At 34.9% G+C, this 26,045-nt stretch overlaps 3 protein-coding genes across 7 annotated transcripts in view; 1 reads left to right on the forward strand and 2 right to left on the reverse strand.

Moving 5' to 3' along the window:
- Window positions 1-286: 286 nt before the first annotated feature.
- On the reverse strand, window positions 287-2,688 carry LOC106129793 (protein FAM8A1). The gene is made up of 4 exons (XM_013328466.2): window positions 2,266-2,688; window positions 2,033-2,171; window positions 1,670-1,796; window positions 287-1,531 (listed from the first exon to the last, which is right to left on the reverse strand). The coding sequence occupies exons 1-4, from the start codon at window positions 2,594-2,596 to the stop codon at window positions 1,208-1,210; spliced, it is 921 nt and encodes a 306-aa protein (XP_013183920.2). The 5' UTR covers window positions 2,597-2,688; the 3' UTR covers window positions 287-1,207.
- Window positions 2,689-2,831: 143 nt separating this feature from the next.
- The window catches only part of LOC106129822 (beta-arrestin-1), a 79,059-nt gene continuing 55,845 nt past the window's right edge, over window positions 2,832-26,045 (forward strand). The window contains exon 1 of one of the 2 annotated variants that reach the window (XM_013328507.2): window positions 2,832-3,204. The gene's annotated coding sequence lies outside the window, so the exon portion shown is untranslated. The remainder of the gene's footprint in view (window positions 3,205-26,045) is intronic. The other variant, XM_013328508.2, reaches the window with a different exon arrangement.
- Window positions 13,841-18,506, reverse strand: LOC132903131 (uncharacterized). 4 transcript variants are annotated; one of them, XM_060950515.1, is made up of 3 exons: window positions 18,212-18,506; window positions 17,063-17,954; window positions 14,298-14,646 (listed from the first exon to the last, which is right to left on the reverse strand). In XM_060950515.1, the coding sequence occupies exons 1-2, from the start codon at window positions 18,312-18,314 to the stop codon at window positions 17,071-17,073; spliced, it is 987 nt and encodes a 328-aa protein (XP_060806498.1). In that variant the 5' UTR covers window positions 18,315-18,506; the 3' UTR covers window positions 14,298-14,646; window positions 17,063-17,070. The 4 variants fall into 4 exon arrangements, 2 of the variants coding, with proteins under 2 accessions (XP_060806498.1, XP_060806494.1); XM_060950511.1 differs by having other exon boundaries at window positions 14,298-15,380; window positions 18,212-18,505; XR_009657320.1 differs by lacking the exons at window positions 17,063-17,954; window positions 18,212-18,506 and adding an exon at window positions 15,200-16,446 and having other exon boundaries at window positions 13,841-14,306.

Genomic DNA, 26,045 nt, shown 5'->3' on the forward strand with positions numbered 1-26,045 from the left:
AACGGGTTGGACACAAACAATATGGAGAAATTGTTATTAAAGGATATCAAGAAGCTGCTAGCACATAGCAATTCAATTCTAAGAGGCAACATAGTTCAAAAGAATTAGTGTTTATAAGCTTAAGAAGACTTCTGCAATCAACGTGAAAAGAGAAACAGATGATCAAGCAAACCCGTTACCAACGCATGAATGTGAAACCAGCTTAAACATGAAAAAAACATCCAATTTAATTGCAAACATTTAAACTTATAGTTATTTCCATTGGTTATAAAATAACTATGAGACATGATTTTTAACGTTTATTTGAATATTTACAAAACAGTATTTTAAAATACCAATCATTTCACAAATTTCAATATGTTACAATAATTATTGTTTAATAAAATCTATGAAATATATCACTGAATATGGGCCATATCCAATTCAAAATAATTTTAACATTTTATAACTAGAAACCAATTTAAAAATTAACTGAATTTTTGGTTCGTCTAAATGTTGATCCTAACTAAAATTATAACACCTCATTTACAGTTTAAATACAGAAAAAAAATATTTTAATTAAGAAACCTATAATAGCCAATTACAATATTGGCTATTATATGTATAAAACTTATGATAATTTGCACTTCCAAATTATACCGCAATATAACAAATTTTAAACTTGCCTTGCTTTGTTGCCAATTTTTAACTAGTTTTTAAGACCTGGGTGTGAATAAACACACCAAAACTAGATCAAGATGAGATAACATATAAAAGAACTACAGAAAGGAGACAAGGACAGACATACATACATAGTAAGGTCTTTATCCTTTACGAGGTAGACAGAGCCAATAAGACTGCAAAAGCTACATTCAATTGTATGGCTTAATGATAGAATTGAGATTAAAGGTCACAAATAAGTCTTCCGTAACAGAAGATACAGGGAGCCAAAACTATTTTCTAAAAATGTAAGTGGGAATGGTTGGAAAAAAGAAATAAAGGTTAACAGGCAACAGACTTCTTGAGATATTACAGTAATAAAACGTGACAATATCATGGGTCCTTTATGTTTATACAATAGAGTGGTCAAAACAACAGTAATGTACAAAACTTTAGAAGATTTTGGGGAGAAAAGGAAAACATATGCCAACAAACAAATGACCTAAGAATGTTGTTTGATGAATATTGAAAATGAAAAAAACAGTGGAATATTTTAACAAAATATCTTTTACGGAGCATGTCTCCGAGGAGGGTACATGTTCTCTTCCACAACAATAACACCACACAGCAAATCATAGCCGGTTCTATTATGTCTGAATACAAATAGGATGACACATAGAGGGAACAGCAAGGAAATGAGGAAATTCTTCATTATAGACCGAACAAGAGCTATGGGGAAACTGAGTGGCTTCCCGGGGTACAAAAGGACTGTCTCTTTTCGACGTCCTTCCACTGGTACCACCGCAGAGGCAGTCACTACCCTTAGACCGAGGAGAGCTTTGCCGGGAGTCGCGCCGCCGGTGCGGCCAATGCTGCCACATAAGCAGAAGGCCTGAAAAGATATATACATATATTTAATTTTTTTTAGGGACAAATTACACTGATTGAGTTCGCCTCGAAGGGAAGTAAGTTCGAGACATGTGTTATGAGATACTAACTCAACAATACTAATAGTTATAAGACAACATACCTCAAATATACACACTAGTATCCTATAGATGACCTCTAAAAACAATATTTCAGATGTTAACTCCATTGCATATTTGTAATCGTCATAGTGTTCACTGAACTTGTAGAAGTCAAATTTTTCCAAATCACTGCAAAAATAAAAATAGATTGGCAAAATTTTTATAAAAAAAAGTTGCCAAAATAAGAATGGGCTATGAAGAAATGTACATATAAGGAAGTGTTGTACCATATTAAAGAAAGTATTGTTATTATGTAGGTACTTGTGCAGTGTATAGTTTTATATTTAAGTGCAATCTTATAAAGAGTGAGAAGTTGATTATAGCCTACACAATACAAAAATAAATAAAAGAAAATTTAAACTTACATCAGTTCAAACATGTCCACAGCAATAAATGTGACGATGAGTTTTAGAATAAACAGCAACATAAAGTCAATGAATTCAGCAGCCAATCTTTTGTACAATTGAGGTATTATATACTCGTAACCTCCATGTCTGGCAATTACTAGAAAGGTAAGATTTAAAGAGTTGAAAAAAAAACATCACATTTTAAAGATTAATGTATAATTTGAATTATAATATTGGATTTGTAACAATACCTTCAGCCGGTGTTATTGCCTCAGCTTGTGGCTGTGGATCAGGGACATTCCTGGGGGGGTTTGGAATTTGAAAAGGCCCCTGAAACTGGTAGTTATTATTCAAAAGCGGCACATTCGTTGCGTTGTTCTGTAGGCCTTGGAAAGTCATCATATAATAAGGAAAACATGTTGAGAGGTTTTGAAACATCTGCGCTTGTTGTATCCATAGTCGCAGAGCCTGGAAATAGGCTTCGCGTTCGGACACAGCTGGTGGCGCATCACCCTCTCCCCGCCGCTCGGAGCCCTCTCCAGATGGTTCTCCCTCAGGTTGACGTCTATCTGTATCTGCCATTGTTTACTTCGTTACAACTACATGGAATTTAATTATTGCACTATTATTTTGGTATTTATTTTGCAAGTACACGTCAGTTTTGTTGACATTATTATTTGACATAAATGACATTTCAAGTTTCGTTCAAAATCGTGATAAAAATATTTGTTTAAAAAAAAAAATAATAAAATGGCAACATTATATTCGTGACTGTCTCTGTCACAGTCATGCTGACAGATTGACGTTATGCGAACGGAAGAACGGGCGAATAGCAGAGCTTGCTTTTGTGCCGTTTTGTCTGCTGTGCGTTGCGTGCGCAATTATTTTATGGTGGTGTAGTGTGCAATGTCGGGCGGTGAATTTAGTTAAATTCAGTTCAGTTGGTTATCAAACAGTTTCGTGTGACTGATCATTGAATTTTTGGGCAACATATATCCAATATCATAGTGTAATTTTTGTACTCTTTTTCCAAATCGACTCGCTACAGTCCGCTGCACACTTGTTGTCGCAGTGAGCTATCGGTAATTTACCTACTGTATTTTCTCTCGTAAAATGCTATGTGCTCAATGGTGGACTTCCAGTAGTAACTAAAGAAGGCGGACTCATTTTCTGTCAACAATATTTTAAATGTAAGTAGTAACAAAAGCGATTATAGGTACCATTTGTTATTGTGTCGTAACAATACATCGATGGTTGTTCCAGTCGGTCTATTTTTGTGAGTGGACTCACCGGGGCTAGGGTCCCAGCGGTTCCCCCGTACAATTTGCGGTTATAGCTAAAACCTGCCGAGTAGCAGTGATCGTGATAATAAAACAGGACGTCACGCGGACCTTGAATGGCAATCGCATTCTTGTAACCACGCATGATGTATGTGTATGCTAATGAGATGCTCAAAACTGTTAATATATGTTGGCATATTTATAAGATTTGAAAACAAGTTATTTTATTGTGTGTAGAATCCTAGTAAAAGGATGCATGATTATTTATTATAGATAGGTACATTTCTTTTTTTGGTCCTTGTATTTTCAAAGTATATCAAAACTAGGAGGTTCATGTATCCAAGTTCCATGTTAAGATGAAACTTCAGCTTAGAAGCTTTCAATGCATGAAGTAAAACTAGAACCCCCAAAACTTTATTAGCATCTTTTTAAAAAACTCCATAACAAATTTTTTTGATGAAAGCCTATCTTTGTTAAATCATACATATTTGTGTAGCGGATCAGCTCGTAAAACCATTCCATCATAATATTCCTATACCTGTTCTATTTAAAAGACAGATGTTTTTACATAATACAATAACACTTTATTGAATCCCAAGAAATTACTTATAGCAAATTCACATTTAACTATAAACGTAGCACCTAAATACATACAGGACAAAATCATAACCCTCCTTTTTGCTTTCCCGTAGTCAGGTAAAATTTACCTTACCATTAAGAGATATCTCTTCTGGTTACCTTTCTTCACAAATATTTTTACGATAAAAAAAGAGATTAATAAAAATATCTACATAATTACCCCAGGTATTTATTACCAGCCATTCAAAGTTTTTCACAAGTTATTCTTCAAAAGCTGTGTAATAAATATGTACGGGGATCTTCTATTGTTAATTCTGAGTGGAGGAATTCAGCTTACCTACAATAATTGTAAATGTGCTGAACTTATGTTACATTGTATTGGTTTAAAGAAAATATATTTCTCAAAAGAATACAAGTATTCATTTGTAGAGAATCATGTTATACTGAATATGAATAAATTTTGACCAATGTACCTAATGAAAAATAATAGGAAAAAGTAGTCTACATATACTAACAATACAACATAATATAACATTATTCTAAACCTACCATATATTAACAACATAAAAGGTATGAACATACAGTAGAAAAAGTTTTGTTATTCAGAAAATAATAATATGAACATATGGTATGTTCACACTCACTTATCAGCCATTTGTTTTATCTCTGATAATAAACTTCATTGACGAATCAATAATAACAACATCCTGCCCAGTTTCTATGACACATTCACTGCATTTTCCAACAATTGATTTATATATAATGGACCCTTTAAAATAAAAATTATTTCAATTAACATAGACATTACATTTATACCTTAGATCTTATTAGGAACATTCATATATAAAGAGTAATCAGTCTGGGAAGTGGTTTGTTTGTTTGTTATTTCTTTATTGTACAGAAACATTTCACAGCAATTAAAAAAATTAACCTATTTAGAGAATAACATGAAGTTTTTATTAATATTTTGCTAATAGTTGGCCTCCTATTCCCAGGGTAATGTGCATAGGAAAGTGATTAAAGCAGTCACTTTATTTATTTATTAAACTTTATGAATGTAAAATTTACAACAAGTGGACTGAATGCCATAAGCCATTCTCTGATTTGGTCACGACGTCGGTGTAACGATAATTTATCGCGCGATAAAAACGGCATCTCGCGTGACATATACTGTGCCATTTATGAGATTTTCTCGTTATAGTTAGCTCAATTTAACTATTTTTAACTCGCAGATACCTAACAATCTGAGGTAAGTACATATGTAAGGGCTGCCGCACACTGGCGCCGACTCGTGCGCTAACGCTAATTAATATTTACGGCGCATTCGACGTGCGGCGCGCCTCCACCACATTACCAGTCTCTTACTCACTGGGCCCTCCGTGACGCGAATCCTGATTCCCGTCATAATTCTTTCCACAGAAATTTACAATAGGGCGGGCCCTTGAATTGATTGCTGTAAATGTTGGCGTCTGATAGGCGACGCAATGTAACGCATCAAATACAATAAAGATATTACAAAAAATTAGACCTTAATTAGTTTGCATTTATTAAGTACTCTACTTTTTTGAATTCCGTTTAAAACTACAAATATTAACTTACTTGCCTAAAATTTACAGCGGTAATTTTTTCGATTTTTACATTTTGTTTATCCTATTGTAAGTTTTATTAAAAGAAAGTTTTTTTACCTTTTAACATTGTAATTTGAGTGTCAATTTTTCAGTAACGAAAGTATGTGACTGCAAAATTGTATATATTTTATTATTATTAAGAAAAGCTTTATGGTTCCGGCACCGTTGAATTGCGGAAAAATAATACATACCGATGATATTATATTACCTTAATCTAGTTAGTAACAATTTATTGTTCGATTGTCGTCAAACTAAAACCTCAATTTCCTGTTTACCTATCATTATTAATGGACGACTCTATTATTAGAAATAACTATGTATGATCATAGCTGGGCATTAACTCGTTAATCCGTTAATCGTTAATTAACGAAGTTAACATTTTGATTAACGAATTAACTTTAAAATTAACTTTTAAAAATGTTAACGGACACGTTAACTTCCGTTAATATGCAGTAGTCCGTTAATCGTTAATCTAATGCCTGCCTGAATGATGAACAGTGCCTACTTGCCGCGGCATTTCACCCAAAGTTACGGTTGATATGGCTGGAAACGTATGACAGCAGTAGAGTGGATGCAGTAAGAAAGGGTATGGAAAAAAAGGTAGAAGATGCTTTAAGACAAGAAGCAGCGGAAATTTCGAAGGACAGAGATAGTTTAACTGGCGGAGGGAGCAATGCGAGTAACAACGATGATGACGAGGAGGAAGACTTTTTCAATTCTGTGACTCAGTCTATAGAAAAACCAAAGAGCTCCAACTCTTTAAAGAGTAAAACGCAAAGTCTCGTTAAAATGTGGCTGGACATGAAATCAATAGACTCGTTCAACGATGCTGCATTCCTCGGGGAACAGATATTTATAAATCTATTTATTAAATACAATACTGCTATACCCTCAAGCGCTGCAGTTGAACGTCTGTTTTCCACGGGTAAAGACATTTTAACACCAAAACGAGCGTCGCTTTCAGACGAGAACTTCAACATGTTAATGTTCATGAAGGGGAATATGCACCTTATGCCCGACAATTAAATTACACATTTGAATTATACAAGTATTTTGTTTTATTCCTAACCTGTTAACTTCCAGAACCTAAACCAACAAGTTTTATAAGTTCACTAACGCAACGATATAAAAATGCAATTTTACACATATTAACGGATTAACGATTAACGTTAACTTGCGTTAATTCTTCCGAAATGTAACGCTTTAACGTTTAACGAAGCTAACTTTTTTTGTAGCGGATTAACGATTAACGAAGTTAACTATTTGATTAACGGTGCCCAGCTATGTGTATGATACATGAAGTGTATGTATGTATGTCCTGTCCGGTCTTATTCATAATGCCACTAGCAACTTCACACATTATCCTCATACTAAATCATTTCTCATTTTAACATAGCTTAAGGTACTTTCAGAGAGGAAATATTTTAATATTTTTATCGCCTTTAAAAAAAGTGGTTCTCAGTTTGACCTGTATGTATATGTACGTTTGTCTGCTATTATTTCGCGTTTCGCTGAACCGATTCTGATCCGGTTCCAGAAGTGTTTGTTACACTTAGAAGAAAGTTTAACTGACTTCAAAAAAGGAGGATAGGTAGATTGAAGGCGGTTTTGTTTTTTACAATAAAAGTAATTAATACGAGTAGCAAGACAGACGTTGCTATTTTATTGAAATAATTGATCGTTATTATCTGTAGTTCTTCTGTTCTTACCCTTCCTCTCTCATTTCATTAATTTATCTATTTTTGTGCTTGTCCATGTGTTAACTGTATCTAAACATTTTTTTCTGCTGTTTTACTGTTATCCGGAAATGTCTACTTGATCCCAGAACATTGGTAATAATCACCTATGCGATAGTTCTAAGAAAATCATGAAATCGATTAGCGGCATAAATGGATCCAACTTACCATATATCTGTTCCGTGACTCATCAACCGTGTTCCGAGTACGATTCCAAGATTAAATCGTTTAGTGATTAGTCACAGCACTATGGTCCGGTAGGGCTGGGTCAAAATTATTTGGAACATACATACATATAATAACGTCTATATCCCTTGCGGGGCAGAAAGAGCCAACAGTCTTAAAAAGACTGATAGGCCACGTTCGGCTGTTTGGCTTAATGATAGAATTGAGATTCAAAAAGTGACACGTTGCTAGCTCATCGCCTAAAAGATGAATCCCAAGTTTATAAGCCTATCCCTTAGTCGCCTTTTACGTCATCCATGGGAACCATATAGAGTGGTCCTATTCTTTTTTTATCGGTGCCGAGAACTACACATTTTCCTTTGCCGCACTAAAAATAGGAGAATGCTTATGACGTTTTCATTAGAATTCTCTTGTGTGGAGTACAGGCCAAGAATGGAAGGAAGAAATCTCATTTCATGTTGTAATAATGGATGCTACAGTTTTTTGCAACTCTTCATCTTATCGATATATTGTTGTTCCAAATATCAAAGGTAAGTACCGCTGAAAGTTTTGCCAGGTTGATTTCACCATAGATTATTCGTATCAGATTACCATTACGCCTAACTTTGTTGTTGTTCATTATTACTTTTTCTTTCTATAAAATTTTTGGAAAATATTTAATTATGCTGCTATTGTAAATTGATACCGATTTAGTTATGGCGTCACGATTTCTAAGTTCGTAACGGTCTAAATACATAGTCACGATCACGACACGAGATCGAAGCGTCGTGACGTGAGTCGTGGCTATGTTGTGATATTTTGCCTTCAAGCGAATCTCAATGGCTCTTCATCAACTACCTAACTTTTCACCATATGTTATCTTGATCTGTCCGACGGAACCATGAAGAACGGAACTTCAATACTTTGTGCACGAAACTCACACACTACTATTAAATTAGTATTATTCGATAGTTTTTTAGTCATATCAAGAGTATCTAGGGATATCCCTTGATATGACTTAATAGCTATGGAATATTATGCCTGGATTGTTCTTTTTTAAAATCTTTTGGAGCAGGTCAGGGGATCGATTCACGAACGCTGGTGAGACATATTTCTTATTCTCCCTCCTCTCATAATCTCCAGCAAAAATCCAAAGAAAGAGTCAGTTCTTTATTTAAAATACATGATCTCAACATCATACTTGGCGAAGTGGAGGCGACATCAGCCAATACCTATCTATTCCATTACAATTTGCGCTCGGGCTGCCTTTTTACATGCTTCAGATAAACACTGAGAGAGCTCTTGTTGTGTGTATTGGCTTACATTGCTTGCAATATTTGCATTAGTTATCAACATTGCCAATAGGTATATAGCTGATAAAGTAACCTTATCTACCTTATTGCCATACAAAAGGGCCCTATTCGGTATATTAATATATAGCCTTTTTAATATGGCAGCTGTTTGCAATTAATTATCTTGTTTGACGTCCATGATGAACTAACTAAAGTTGTACTTTTGATTTTACGATTCTGTCTTCACCTTTATCCTATTTGGAATCGGTCCCCAATTTGTCGGTAATTAGAGCCTCATTCAGATCGTGAATTGGACTCGTGAAGAACTAAATCTAAACATCTAAACGTTTTCACCAGTCTTAGACGAACAATCATTCCATCAATCATTCAAATCCCAACAAGTTTATTGCTAAAATATGTGTTTGTGTTGATGTGTTGATATTATGTGCTTCAATCAATCTGAGACGATATACGTTAGACAAACAGATTGTCAGAAATTGAGGAAAGTTTCGGCGTAGTTTGCAACATCGGTGTCATGTTATGGGAAACAAATAAATTGTGTAAATCAAAAGAAGAACTTCTTCTGATTTAATTATACCCTAAAAAATTCTTCTTACTCCGCCTGACATTAATCCCGGTAACATTTTAACTCTGGAGCGGAGCCCGCGGGCTTCATTTCAAATCAAATGCAACTCTTATTCCCTAGGAACTACATTCGGTCCGAAACTCAGGTAATTTTCACAGATACTATGCAATTGCAAAGCAATTCTGGGCGTGTTGTGCTTGTAAATTTGTGTTGTGTGCATCAAATGCAATAAGCTTACAGCTTACTGTGTACAGGTAATTATTGACTCGTGAAATTAATGTGAAAGTAACTATAAGCAACACTTTGCAAAAAATATAAAGGAATATTATAAAATACCAATAAATACAAAAAAAATAAATAAATTAGAGAACGTTTAAAGCAACAAAAATTACCACTAACCACAAGATTACTCTCATTACTCGTTATGTATGTTCTCGTATTTAGTGATGTTTAAAGAGCTATGTCATCACGACTGCCATCCCGATCATCTCGGATATTTCCCACGGGCTCCGTTTCGGTCATCACAATCCCGACCTTATTATTTTACTGTTTAGATTCACATTTGCCTTGCTCGTTGTTCCGCTCGACGAACCGCTAGTGACCGCAACAATTTTGCTTAGGTTTATTTGCCAAGTTACAAGATAATTCTCGGAACTAACAACTATGTGATTGTATCATGTTATACTCTCATACTAGTTATTTTCTCCTACGAATAGATATGAAGCAAATTTTTTATGACTAACTGCTTTTTACTTTTATGATTACTTATTTTACTCTCCGTTAAAAAAGTAGATTTAATCCATTGAACGAATACATTTTTAAATTAAAATTAACATGTTCTTCCTGCCTTGTTCCTTCAAGATCTACTTAAACGTGTAAATCGTATAAATCTTACGATGGAACATACTAATTTGGAATAAGTTTTACCGAACAGGGAAGTGGCCGAAAGATTCCAAAAACTCTGTAACAGAGAGAACTCTGGCCTTCTGTTGCGACTTCCCCGGCGACGGCTCGCCATTCCATTGTCTTTGACACCTTTGATCTAATTCTCGGCTTGGCGCCACGCGACTTTTCACAAAGGTGCTTATATATTATTTCATGATGAGCTGCTGACATAACACCTGTCTGTGATTTGTGGTATTCACAGGCTAAAAAGTTAAATCTTAAAGGAACCTTCAAATGAAAGTTGAGTGAAGCGCATTATGACTTAAGCAGATTTCAATGTCTTCTTTTAAGGACTTCAAGAACGTCTTAATCTTTAAATCAATTTTCCATTGAAGCAATTTAATCGGATTTGAAGACGTTAAATTGTCGAAGCGTTTCAATCTTATTTCAATATCGAGGAATGGGAATTTAATGAAGAATCGTTTTGGGCGAACAATTAATTTACCGCTTAAAGTTCGGTTTACAGTCCCTCAACTTGTTTAGCACTCCGGATGTAATCAAATTATGTTAACTTGACGAGTTTCCAACATTGCGATCCCAATGGGAATTCCCAATTACTGGTCAAGTGCCGTGGTTAGGAAAATGTCAAGGTATTTTAAAAAGTACTTAATCATGCCTTATTTTTTACGTAATTGAGATCTTAAACCATATTATTATCAATAATTTATGTATGTTTAGGCACCCGTATATATTATAGAGGAATCATTCGTCAGTGTCTGTCGGAAAGAGGGGAGCGTCAACTGAGGCCCATCAAGTATGCATGAGCGACGTTTTCCGTCTGCTCGCCTCCGATCGCAACTAAATAAATAAATTCTACCACGCGACACCTGATTTTGTCAAATTTAACGTTTGATATATTGCAAAAGTAATCCCGTTCGTTCGCACCTTTTTCCATTAAGGGAAAGTGCTCTGTTTTAATATTCACACTGCTGAGCTGATGTTTGCATTTTTTCATCGCTGTCCTCTCTTTGTTGCCTTGTTTGTCGCAGTAAAATTTATATTAATCCTTTATATTTCAAGAATGAATCCCTTATATTTCGACATATAAGTGAAATTTTCTTAAAAAAATGAATTTTCCAGAAATATTGTTGTGCAACACAACTTTGTGTGACATCTTTGTTTTTTTAAATATTAGCAGTATTAGAATTCTCTTAAGTTAAAAAGGTTGCTTTATACGAAGTTCGTCTGATAGATTCTTGTGTTCATCATAGTCGATACCTCGATCCTGTTTGGGAAAACTAGATGTTACACCTCTAACGACGTCAAACTGATCACAACATCGAATATACTGTCAGTATACAGTATCGAAGTTCTGAAACTGGTCGACCTGATTATCTCGGCCGGAATCGAAATAGTTCAGGAGTGTATCTGCTCTCAATTAATACCTTTACCCACGCAGTGAGAGCACAGACAGTCTATATCCACTGTGTTTATCTGTTCCACATAGTTCCACGATAGCGCCATACTATAAATATCGTATAGTACAGCGAGGAATGCGCCTTCGACCGAAAACAGATAAGAGTGAATGTTCGGATCGGGCTCAGTATGACCAGTGACGTCAAACAGCAGTGTTAAAGTTTCAACGGGCCCAGTTAAATGGAATCTCTGTTTATGTGACGCCAAAGATAATAAAAGTGGAATTGTTAATGTCGTTAGGATCATGTTTAGTTTAGTTTCTTGGACTTTTTTAGTAGGTTGTGTAGAATCTTTATCTATCGTGTGTGTCAATTTGTCTTCCACTCTTATGATGTTTGCAAGTAAATACTTGTTATATTTGTAGACTTAAAAATAATAAAAAAAAACTATCTGTCAAATATTTCTCAATTTTCATTATTCAGATTTTTTTCTTCCTTGACAGGAAATATACATTTAAGGAAATTTTTGGCAGAGATCTATCGCAGTACAACGTCAACGCTGAATGACACTAAAATATTCTTCGCTTTCTTGAAAATTTTTCACTTAAATAATTATGATGTAAAATCATAGACATATACAAAATCATGCCTCTTTTCTGTAGGTTTTGTAAGCAAAGACTACATCTTTCCGCTTGCCACGATGATCGCTGCAGACTCTTTCGCTTCATTCACATTCATAACTCTCTGAAAGTTCGTCGGTTTCGAGTACTCTTGACCTGAGCTTTGGCCAGGACGGTTAATTTTTTAACAATGTAGGTGTATAAGTGTAGTAAATATGGAAAGATTGAAGTACCTACTTGCAGTATAGTAAAATGCTTACGATGTAGAATGTAAATGTGCTATCCACACTTCTCGTCTCAAGACTTGAATATAAAGTAGCCTGGATTGCAGATTCCACAGAATATTGCGGAAAAGATGGGAAACGTTAATTACTTCATGAAAGTTACTATTATAGTTAATGAAATCATGTTTTATATAATTCTTATTAAAATTCTTTTCCCAGATAGAATGCATACGTCAATCAAGGGAAAAAGTAATAAACTTATGATTTTTCTTTTAGGCGGCCTGCTAGCAACCTGTCACTATTTGAATCTGAAATCCGTCTTTAAGCTGTGAAGCTGAACGCTATACAGTCTTTTTGAGACTGTTGACTCTCAAGTCTAGTAGTCTAGTCTACCCAGTCAGGAATACGGACTTGACTTATTTTTATTTATTAAGCCATCTTTTGCAATTATTTGACGGACTTATTCAAAAATAATTCTGTATTCGCGTTTATTGTACCCAGATTACGTCCGAATGATTTGGAATGGAGGGCAAAATGTGGCTCCCTCTTTTGATATAAGCCATCGACGCAGAAATCGTGCTCCCAAAAAGTGAATTACCGAATCGAGGAAGGCTGTTAAATTGACTGAACTAGATATGGTTGGTTGGTTGGATGCATCACGATGCCAGGTGGAATGGCTTTTAGATTCGGAACCACTGACGCCCGAGACTGTTTTAATGCCAGGTCACTTTCTGGTGTTTGATATTTCTTAACACTTTTCTCTCAAAGAGATTTACACTTAACGGGCAGTATGATTGCAGACAGAAAAGAATTAACGTTAGTTCTGGAATGAGTAGAAATATAACGATTTTTTTTAATATTCTTGTCTATTTATTCGGCAGTAATTTTTCTCGTCTATTATCTACTTTTTAATCTATATTCTGTTTCATCAATACGGAATCTGAAATTAAAACAGCCTTAGCTAATGAAAATGCCCTACAAAAAAAATATACTGTCAGTCATATTAATGATTTGATTACATTGACAGGTGTTATTACGTATTTAGGAAACACATTGCAAACCGCCTTGTTAGTTACATGAACATGCACGATGCAACCTTGACCATATAAACTAGACCTTGACACCGGCCACCTGCACGGCGCCATCTGCGTTCAACTTATATGAATTATCAAGTTTTTTTTGTAACATAATAATTGGCAACAAAATGTATTGGTATTCAGCCTCAGTGTTCACTTTTCGACTTGCCCTTTGCAATGCTTAAAATTTCCGTGTTCATGTTGATATTGTCAAAAATATATAATATGTAAAAAGAAATAAATTCTTGGTAGAAATTTATGGTAAACAGGAAAACACTTTTCGTATGATCCGAAAATGATATATAAGTATTTCCAATTTTTACGGAGTAATTTATAAACATAATTAATAGTCAAACGAACTTACCTGTACGTGAAGTTCGACTGTAATTATGTGAAGTTGTTGTCTCGTCCGAAGATGATGAACAGATTACTAATGTAGTATCGGTCTTGTACTCACTAGCGCCACACAATTTTAAAGCTTGATTGAAAAACTGAACGCATCCCTCTGTGTGCTTCCTCTTCCGGTATCTATGGCCTTATGTCATTCTAGTTCGAAGAATTAATTTTACAGCTGATAACAGGGCAATACAATTAATCTAATTGTTTAGGATCTAATGGGTTGGGAGGGACTCATCATCTTCGGACGAGACAACAACTTCACATAATTACAGTCGAACTTCACGTACAGGTAAGTTCGTTTGACTATTAATTATGTTCGTTGTTGTCTCGTCCTCGATGATGAACAGATTACTAATGTAGATGTTCAAAGACAGAAGTTGTAAAATTAAACCAATAAATCTTTGTAACTGGAAAAGAAATATTTATTATTTTCTTTCTATAATTGACAAAAAACAGATACATGATTTTAATTATTAATTAATCACTTATTTTAAAAATATACTCTCAGCAAATTCTGAGTTATTAATTATAGGACGATTATAAAATTTTCCAAAAATAGCCGATTCTCCAGACCAACCAGCCGTTCGCCTAATCTCGTCAATGTTGACGCCTCTCTTAAACGCCGCAGAAGTCGTGGCATGACGTGTACTGTGCGTTGAGAATGTGGAGATATCTATACCACATTCTTCCATACATTTTTTGATCCAACGGCTGATTGTGCTGGTAGAAACGCTTTTATATGGTTTTCTGAAAGAAATAAATAACATATTTGTTGTTCTTAAATTCTTAGTAATATCCAAGTAGTTAATTAGAGTTCTAGCAGGACAGATGTTTACCCTATCATTAAAGAAGGGTAAAGTAAGAAAAGGTTGGCACTTATTAGGTGCTGATGTTTTGATTAATTTGTCAATTTTGATTGTTATACAATCTTCCTTAATTACTATATTATTTATATCAATTAATGAGATCGTTTGAACTCTTTGGCCTGTGGCAAGAATTAACAATGTTGCAGTCTTTTTAGTTACTAATTCTAAATTATTATCCTCTATATATTTCTCCTCAATAAATTTTAAAACTATGGATACATCCCATGTAATACTATATTTTGGGGCACTAGGTCTCAACCTAAAGAAACCTTTAAAAAGTCTTTTAATTTTTTCATCAGATCCCAATTGTGAGCCCATTATTAATGATAAGGCAGACCTATGTGAATTCAAACTACCATATGACAAGCCTTCATTGAATTTTTTAGTAAGGTATATAATAATATCAGAAATAGATGGTTCTGTTAATGAAATACCTTTTTCTTTTGAGTACCTGGCCCATGCCAGTATGCATGGCTGATATTGTTTCAAAGTATTTGTGGAAATAGAAGCCAACATGATTTCTGCTGCATCATTGTTGATTCCTAATTTTAGGAAAGCTTGCCTGATAAGACACCTGCCATCAGGCTGAGGTTCTTGTACAGAGGATGTGGATTCCTTTTGCTTTATCTGTGATAATTTTTTCTAAGGTTTTAAGAACCATAGAAAAAGGTGGAAATGCATAAAAATGGAATTTAGACCAACATAGTGTGAATGCGTCGATAGCAAATGCTTCAGGGTCCGGGTGCCATGATATGAAACATTCACATTTCGCATTCGTTCTACTTGCGAACAAATCCATAGTTGGTTTTCTTAATACAGAGACTATTTTATTATAATATATTTCATTCAATTCCCATTCAGTGTTGGCTAATTGTTTTCGCGACTCAAAATCTGCAATTATGTTGTCTTTTGTATTAATGTATGTTGCAAAAATGTGTATATTTCTTAATTCACACCATTGCCAAATTTGTTTTGAGAGTTTATGTAAATGAGGATACTGGATACCACCATATCTATTGATGTATGAAACCGCAGTGATGTTATCAATTCTAAGAAGAAGATTACTGTTTGTAACATGTGAAGCAAAACACTTTAATGCGAAAAAGGCTGCCAACAATTCCAGGGAATTGATATGAAGTTTTAATTCTTGTTCAGTCCATGTTCCTCCAGTTTGTTTAGCACCACAAGAAGCTCCCCATCCAGTCCTGGATGCATCGCTAAATATTTCTAACTGATAATTATTTTTTCTTATATTGTTGGTTGATTTCATGATTATTCTGGACCACCATCTCAAATCATCTTTACACCGCTCAGTTAATGAGGTCTTTGATTCGAAATTATCATTGTTTTTAAGAAGAGATAGAAATTTTGTTCTCTCTAATTCTTTAGTATATAATAAACCATACTTGATAGCAGGACATACTGATATTAATTTCCCAATAACTTGAGCTAAGAATCTAATTGTAATACTATTTTTTGAATATAATTCCGTTATTAACTTTAAACAATTTTGTCTCTTTTCTTTGGAGATACTGATAGACATATCTAATGTGTTAAAAATAAAGCCTAAGAATTTACATGTCTGTCTTGGAATAAATTCACATTTTTCTCTGTTAATAATAAAACCTAATTTAGATAGCAGTTCTATGGTACAAGTCATATTGTTAAAACATTTGGTGTAGTTACTGTCAAAGCATAAATAATCATCGAGGTACACTACTGACAGGTAGCCCTTTTGACGTAGATAAGAGGTCACTGGTTTCATGATTTTTGTGAAAGTTAGTGGGGCTGTGCAAAGACCAAAAGGTAATACATTAAACTGGTAGTATTTTCCCTCAAAATAGAATCTTAAATATTTTTTACTGCTATTATGCATGTTAATCATATAATAAGCGTCTTTTAGATCTAAGGATACTAAGTAATCATTTTTGTGTATCAGTTTACAAACTGTTCTGTAGTCTTCTAACTTAAAATGATCACAGTTAACAAAGGTATTTAATTTTTTTAAGATTTAATATAAATCTGTATGATCCATTAGGTTTTTTAATAATAAAAATGGATGAACAAAATTGGTTGTCTACAGGTGAACATACCTCTATGGCTTTCACACATAACAACTTGTTTATTTTTGAATATAGTTGTGATTTTTCAGAATCAGAAAAGTTGTTATTCAAGGGAATGGACCTCTGATGAGGTATTTCCCTGAATGGGATTTTATATCCCTTAACCCAATCCAATATGGTGGGGTCACTTGTTATTTGTTTCCAATTTTGTAAATAATAACAGATTCTTCCTACCTTAACATCTATTTCCTCCCTCGCCTCATTGTTGTTTGATCTTCTTTCTTCACCGCAGACTGATGTTTGTTGTACCGGTGGTAAGGCTGCCCTCCTGACCTCTGGGATCTCTGCTGTATTCCTGCTCGAGGAGGGCCCCGCCAGTTTAAAGTTTTATTATTATTTGTCTTGTCTTTATTTTCATTTTGTTTGACAAAAGGTTTCTTCTTGTCATCACTTTTTAGGTCCTTTCCTGATTTTTGTACAGCTTTGGCTGTCTTTATTTTTTCTGTTAAATTTTCTCCAAATAGGAATTCTCCCGCTTCGGTTTCTAACAAAGAATCTTTGAGATCCTTGTTAATAGTTGACAAGACTAAGGTCCGACGTCCTCTGGAATCCAGGAAAAGAGAATCACACAGCAATCGCCCGGCATCATTCATTTTCTTGATTATGGAGATCTTATTCTCTTGAATGTTCTGTAGGGCCATCTGCAAGGCCTGGCCAATGCAGGATAATGCCGTCGATATTTGTTTTTGACGGTTTTCAATGACCTGGTCTCTTTTCCGAGCACCTTCGTTCATGGCGGCAGCCACTTCTTTATTTAATTTAGGTGCTATCATCTTTGGTACGTTCTGGAACTCAATATTGTCCTTGTGAAGTGGCTCCCTTTCCTCTTTATCTAATCCTCTGCTAAGGATTTTTGTCCAACGGTCAGCCACTTCCTTATGTAGGATTTCTTTTTTAGGTAATGGAGCAGGTGCCACTCCCAACACATTGAGGATCTCCTCATCTAGGTTAGAATCTTCCTGGTCTAGATTTTCTTCACATGGATTTTCTACAAACTCATCCTCAGGTAGTGGGGTAGGCATGTTTTCTTTGTTATAAGATTGACATTCATCTATCTCCACATCGTCTGTAATGACGAAAAAACATGTTTATATACTGCATTAAGTCGCGCCATGTACATTCCCACAGAATGTCCTAGGTGCTTTTCGTATGAAAACCACATGTGTTCCCACAGAACACCCTTAGGTTTTATCATTGTTTTATACTTGACAGCCATGTACATTCCCGCAGAATGCCCTAGGCCCAGTGTAAAAAACAATATATGTTTACAGATATCCTGAGATTCTGTGTTGTGGAAGAGAAAAAATTTGGTTATAACCTCACCTTCACAATCCGATTCGGGGAGTCGGATAATTTTTCTTTCTAATTTCCGAATTTTCTTTAAAAGATGGTTCCTTTCTTCCTCCGAGGACCTTTTTTGTGACATTTTTCAACAATACACTGAAAAACTTATAAAAAATGAGGAAATATGTGACGCCGTTTTTGACACAAAAAACCGAATGACATAAGGCCATAGATACCGGAAGAGGAAGCACACAGAGGGATGCGTTCAGTTTTTCAATCAAGCTTTAAAATTGTGTGGCGCTAGTGAGTACAAGACCGATACTACATTAGTAATCTGTTCATCATCGAGGACGAGACAACAACGAACATAATATCATAAATTGACGAGATCACTCGCCGAGTTCATATGACGTCTGCGGATCAAAGGAAATGGGTCGATGACGCGGACGAAGTCACAAAGTGGCAGCTATTGAATCCCATGGATGTTTCTCATTTGCCGTGGTTAACGGAAATTGTGTTCTTTTTTTGAGAATCTAAAGTATTTTTTCTAAATTCTATGTTTTTCTTATGGTATTCCATAATCATTGGTCTGTGAGGTGACTTGTATTTCAAGTCATTGCCATTCATTATTGATAAGTGTGTTCATTATGTTTAATAATCAACAAATTAAATCAGGAATCCGCTGCGACCATTGTCACATTTCATAAATGTCAAAAAATCCTAAAGTAGACTTACTTCGCAATTCCATCATTTACTTTTTAAATGTAACGTCAGGGATAATGTTTCTTAGATAAACCCGGAATTACTCTATGTCTCGATCAATCTTCTGTTTGCTCATCATTAAAACTTTTAGATGAGGACGTGGGTGGTGCTGGACTGGACCGGAACTACCTCAGTTTAATTAGCCAACGTCATAACAATAAAGTTAGGGTCGCTTTGTGTGTAAACAGAAACTGCACCTTTTATATTCGCGTTTTCTATATCACTGATCCGTCCAATGTTTTATAAATATTAAAGTGTTACTTGCAAGCGCGCATTTACAATTTTCAGAATGTGTGGGCGTTATTCCATAAATATTCGTGCTGAAACAAATTTAGAAAAAATGTAGGACGATAAATCAATAGAAGCTAGTGTTGTATTTATAAATATTTCTGCAAATAACTTATAGTAGGTACATTGACTTGAGCATAATATAAAGTTTGTATTATTCTAAATTCATAATTGATATGGATGACTATGGCAATTTTGTCAAATAGTCTCAAAATATCAAAATTTTCTTAATTCAATCTATAAAAGTGCTTTAGTAGGCTTTGAAACCGACAGCTAGGAGTGCAACCGAAAATACGCTGTAATAAAATTCATCATAGTAGGAAAGGATAGATGTATCCATTATCCATTCGACGGCGCCAACATTTTGCAAAATCGGTTCATATCGCATCATTTTACGAGTAGTGGGATGACATTTGACTAAGTTTTCTTTCTGTGCTCTTTCAATATATAATTTACATTTTTAAAGAAATTTTGGAATTAAATGTAAATTTTTGACGTCTTTGTTTAGATAGGTCATTGAGTTCTGTGGTTTATTTATAGATTTATAATGTCCAATTAATTACATGATATTTAATAAGAAATTATAATTTTTCGTCGATTGGTTTAACCGCCAGACATAAAACTAAATGCACATTAACAATAACGTGACGCAGACCAATCCATTTTTATAATAGTGTTAGTGAAAAAGATAGGCGGTTTGGTTGTTCTTCTACACTGAACAACTAACCTTATTCACTAAAGTTGAAGGGAAATATGTCTTATGTATTTTCTCTATAGTTGTACCAGTCCAGCTATGTCTAAGCTAAAAAGAGAGACATTTCACCGCTTTATCATTAGAAACTGTTCGACGTTTGAGAGATGTTTCTCTTGCTCACCGAAAAGAGTCGACTTAGCGAATTGTGATGGATGATACCTGGTGCGAGATACATACATATGTATGCGCAATGTGATGCCAGTACTGACGTAACGTAAGTTATAGTGCAACATTACAATTTACGGAGTTAGCCTTAGGTGTATGTTGTATTGTATACATACAAACATACATAAAATTACGCCTTTTTCTCGGATTTGTAGGCAGAGACAACATCTTTCCACTTACCACGATCTCTGCATACTTCCTTCGCTTCATCCACATTCATAACCCTCTTCATGCAATTTTGTATTGTAACCTCTTAGGTTGATTTAAATACTAGCCTTTATAAAATCATCTTGACGTTATTAAATGAATAATGATACGGTCATTACCCTGTGGTATTAGGAGAACAATGAACAACCAAGTCACGGCCGACGTAACTAAATAAATGTTAAAGCATTTAGTGGCGACCTTATCAAATTAAATAACCATCAATGTATCCAATTTCTACACAAATAATACTCGTTAACGAAACACACACTAAAGCAGGTAGACACACGAACAATACCTACACGGCCGCTATAGAACCCAAATTTCTAATTAATTTGTCGATTATGCTTCAGTTTATTAATACAATAGGCCTTTGTTACCGTCCTCTAAATAGAGATTTTGAGTGGACGGATCTCAAATTCGCAGAAAATGGGAAAAACCATTGACAGTTGCGTCAAACCAGCACAAAATAGAATGATTAAGAGTCATTTAATTTGTGGCACTAAAATTTCTTTCTATTTCAACAGGCATGATTCTTTTTTCAATAAGACTAATCCTTTCATCATACCTACTTTGTAGATAATAGAATTTAGTTCCCCGGTGAGCCTTACTAGTGGAACTGAATGATAGAACTTTATGGACAGAATAAAATCATGCGTATCATCATAGTCATAAGTTACCGTGTTGCCTTAACTGGTCTTCATGTCTATTTTCTACATCGCAGACTGTACTGTATTCATTGTGTTATATAACTTTTAGCCTCGTTAGCTTATAAACGCCCTGGGCTATTGTGCGTCGACAGTTCTTAAACGTATACAGCCCTATGCTGCTCTGAACCCTTCAATGCAATACCCGAAGGCGTCATACCATTGTTCAGCTTTGCTTTAAACATACATGCTTCCAGCGATGGACGTGATTCTCAAACATAAATAGTCTCGAACGTCATGTTTCAGTTATTCACGATGACGCAGTGAATGTGCAAATGTGGTCATTGAATATTTGAATGTAATTGTCGTATAAGACTTGGCAATTATGTTAGCGATCCACACAAATTCATTTTCTGCATATATTTTTTATGTCTCGGCTTCCAACTGACTGTGAGATTTATAAGCTGTTCCACCCTGTAGTATCTCTTCTAATTTAGTAGAGTTATTATCACCATTAAAGTTATTCGAATCCTTTAACTTTAGCTAAGATTTTCTTCCTGCCGTTATAAAAAAAATCCATAATCATTAACTAATTTAGATTTGGTATTTGCAAGCATTCAGGTTGTGAACTTTCTGACACTTGCTTCTTAGATATGCCCGATCAATGGCGCCATGTATGGATTTTTTTCTGTTTTATCGGTCCCTTTGTTCATAATTCTCGTAATGCCCTATACGAATACGTTGCCTGATGAGGGGAAAATTTCGTGCGTGTATTACGCAACTCTACAGGGAATTGAATTTCAATAATTAATTTGATTCTAGGCTAAGGTCATCTGTAAAATTTCATACCCGTTCTAATGGCAAATATTTGGGATATCATCACTTTTATTATTAATAGCACGTTGTTTCAACACATTCGTATTTCTATTTAAGGATAGATTTAACTTGTTGATCATGAATGTATGAATTTTAAAGCGTTCAACATGATCATAGAATTTCAAAAATGTATAACGAGGCCGCATGGCAAATTGCTATCGCAAATAGATACCCATATAAATGTGACATACTTTATGGGTTGTTTTGAATTTAAGTTAAATATTTATACGGCGTTTACATAATGGAGCCATTGAGAGGCGCCAGTTTACTTGGAGCGGCGTGTTTCAGCATCACGATCGCTTTCAAACAGTACAAAAACGTCGGCAAACAAAAACGAATACGTTTGCGTTTCGTGTACTCTCGCCTCGCGAACAAACAGGGCCAGGGACCATTGTGCACCATATCGGTACACCCACAGACTGAATTTGTGGAATTCTAAACGTTTTTTGTGTCATTTTTAAACACCGCCCGCTGTTCGGTTCAATGAGACGTGCTTACGAACAGTGTACCAGGTGAAATTTTTCTTAGTTTTTTTTTCCTTTTTTTTAGCCCTTTTTTGAATTAAGTTGAAGGGAAATCAAAATGAGTGAAATCAATCGCAAAGCGTCGCCACTAAATGTCGTTTAGTTTTAATTCAGCCCAAATTGAGAATTGTATATTTTTCATGAAAAACGTAAGCTTCTACAATATTGTTTTAAAATAATGATAATGAGTTGACTCAAAGGAGGTACACAATCCTCTTAGTCTCTTTTTTCATCATGCCTTTGTTTTTAAAGATGCCTCCGAAAATATATCAAAAAGCCCTACGTTCATTCAACTTTGTTCCCGAAACCGAATGTATTTGTGTAATAAGTAATCTTCTTTGATAATAACATTTGTCCCGAGTTAAAACACGACCCATTTTCGGTCTTTACGAGATGAAACCCAGGGAAATCTAATTACGGCGCAAACATGAATTTTCACATAATTAGTCTGTACTGTTTTCTACTACAGATGAATGTAATCAATCATCTTTAGGGCTTCATCGGCCCAATTATATTTTCAAGGCCAAAATATTTCTATATCTTACTTTTCTTGTATTTTTGCCTCATTGTCCACGCCTTGCATTCGCGTATCGCAATGCTCCATCATATGTTTGTTTGTTTTATTTGAGCAATACACATATTTTCCATAATGTTTCATAGCTATACTATTCAGAGTAAAGCCGCGAACGGAAGCTCGTTCAATATCCGACCTGAGATTTGTAATTTTTTTTCTTATTTGGATTATGCTCGTCGGACGAATTGCGAAAGTGACGAAATACAGCATGAGACAAATAGGAGATGTTGTCTAGTTAAGTCAAGAGACGTGATAATAATGCGACGTATTAAGATAATGCTGAAATACGTAAAATGACGAGCTGTCAACTAAACCCAAGTATTGTACCTGCAACTGATCGTTATAATAGTAATATGACTTGCTTCATAATTAATGTTTATATACGAGTACATTATAGCTTAGTCCGTGACGGGCTTAGTCTGTCATAAGCATGCAAGTCGGGCTGCTTGCAGCTGGCATGCGAATTACGTCAGTGGGGCTTTGTGCAAGGCTAACTGTTGCATCTGTGCGTGGGACGGTACAGTCGACTTGTCAGGTGTTGGTGCCCCTAAGAGATTCTTTTTTAATTTATATTAACGGTACAGTCAACTTGTCAGGTGTTGGTGCCCCTAGGAGATTTTTTTTAAATCTATTTTAGATCAACAATTACATTATATAGTATTAAAACTTTATGCCAATGAAAGGTTCTTGTTAAAGTTAGATTTTACTTTTTAAAACTTGGAAACAGATGGAATACCTAATTTTTCATTCATATTTTACATACAGTTTTGTCCATCGGCAATTATAAATATACGTATAGTAATAAATGTAGGAGAAGACGCTGGCATTTCTGATATTGTTCTACAAAATAAAAATCGCATTATGTAAACATGATGAAAAATGGCGCCGTTAATACCCGTAGCTTGTAATTTTTCCAGCAGAAAGCAAAAATAGAACAATCATTGACTTACATATATCTAGATACCGCAAAAGTGCTATCCATAGTTTTAATTTGAAAGATACAAATTTATACAAAATAGAAAAACATATTATGAACTGCACTCTGACATCAATTTCATATATGAAAAGCTTATTGTAGGTTTATACCTACTTCTTGTTAATTTGTTACAAATACACAAAACCTCAGCTTTCTAAAGTAAAATATTTACACATTGTATCTTTGTAGGTAACACTTGAGAATTTTTTTCTTAGTATAGCATAAATATGATTGACTACAATAAGAATGCATTTGGTAGGTGTTATCTAATCAAGCTTTATGTATCTCAAACAAGCTTTTGTTCGCCGTAAACAAACGAATAGTTCAATGTTCAACTCTTAGAGAAATGAAGGGGAAAATTTATATAATATAAATAATTTTTATAAACCGATGGATTTTAGATAATGGATTTCTGTATGTAGGTTGGCAAAGTATGTTTGTATATTGGTGTAGTTGAATGCTTATGCCTTAATGGTCTAACTAAATGTATGTCTATGAACTATTATAACCAACGTCTCGTCTTTGAATTAGATTAAGTAAGCTGAATTTTAATGGGACGCGACGCGACATTGCACTCAGCGCGGCATGTCGGTGCATTTCGCTGCTGCCATTCGTGAACTAGGTATGCCACTTATTTCCCGTGTATTTTTATAAATTAAGGTTGAAATAAAAGAACGTTTTGGACCACAAATGTTACGTTGTTTCTATGATTGCTTTGGGTTTCCAAACTCGCTCATCTTTCCAACATTTCACGTAAATGAGCTTGGGAAAATCCAATCTGACAAAATGCAGGTTGAATGTCCTAGCTTTTTCGTATGATTTCCGCCATTAATTGGAGAATAATAATATTATCTGTGAATCCCGGAAGCCCTGCCCTGTTAAGGTTGGCTTCACATCAATAACCGAGGGACTACACTGGGGTACATTACACATATCCGGTAATCATTTTTCCATCCTTCACATAACTTAATAATTAATATTAAACGTAACGCTTTTTGATCTTCAGAAATCACTAAGTATTCGTAATTAAATAGAAGACTTCTATCGGTGTATTAATGGGTTTTATATAAATATTATTTTTGATGTAGAGGTATCATTGAGCTGATTTTAATTATTTCATCAACACTCCAAACATTCTGTGGGGATATTACTTCTTTGTAAAACCGAAAGAATTAGCTACCCAGAATTAGAAGTCTGGGCTTTGGACACCTTTATCAAGTTTGTGTAATATATAATGGTACTTGCCTAAAGGGCATCTCTTATTCTAGAATGAAACATAAATCGAAGTCTCAACCGCATGTACATTCTGGATTTCGCAAATAAGACGCGATTTATAACTGAGCACAGAACGTTGTGACTCGGGTCGGGTGTCCGAGTTGCGGTCACCGCGTGCTGAAGTATAGGTTTGCGGTGACCACGGTGGTGACTACTGTGTGTGTATGTATCTAAGAATAGTGAAGTTATACTGCATTTCACAAATCAGAGGGGTTAGTGCGAGTTTTACTTGGTCAAACGCGTCGAGCAAGCAAACGCAAGTTTGTATGGAGTTGCATTAGTGCGATCGCGTTACCACTAGGTGGCGCTGGTTAAATAACGTACAAATTCGCGTTTAGTTCATCGACGCGTTTGATCGTGTAATCGTTAAAATCGCAGTAGGGGTTACAGGTGAGTTTTATAACTGAAAGCAGGTCATTGTGACTCGGGTCGTATTACTGAATATTGTAGATTTGCATTTTAGAACTCGGTTATTGATTAATACTCTACTTAAACTGATAATGACTTTCGCATGATGTATTAACCCTGACAAATGAGAAAACCTTAAATACACCACATCTAAATCTATTTGTCAGAGGTAAGAAGACCGGTGTGTCAAAGCTTTATTAATCCGTATCTATGGATCCGCTTTATAATCTGTGGCTGATTTTTTTTTAATGACAAAGTTTGTACTTGGCTTTTATTGCAAAAGAAACAAATTAAACTGAGACTTCCTTATAGGTAGTATGTAGTAGCGGTACACCGTTTAAGAAAAATAAACGGAACTTACGTATAGTTCCTAGCGGCCATATTGAGTCGTCCTAGGGGAGCACCTTATTGGTTTTCCCG

Source organism: Amyelois transitella, chromosome 3, assembly GCF_032362555.1.
Source record: "Amyelois transitella isolate CPQ chromosome 3, ilAmyTran1.1, whole genome shotgun sequence".
Lineage (NCBI taxonomy): Eukaryota > Metazoa > Arthropoda > Insecta > Lepidoptera > Pyralidae > Amyelois > Amyelois transitella.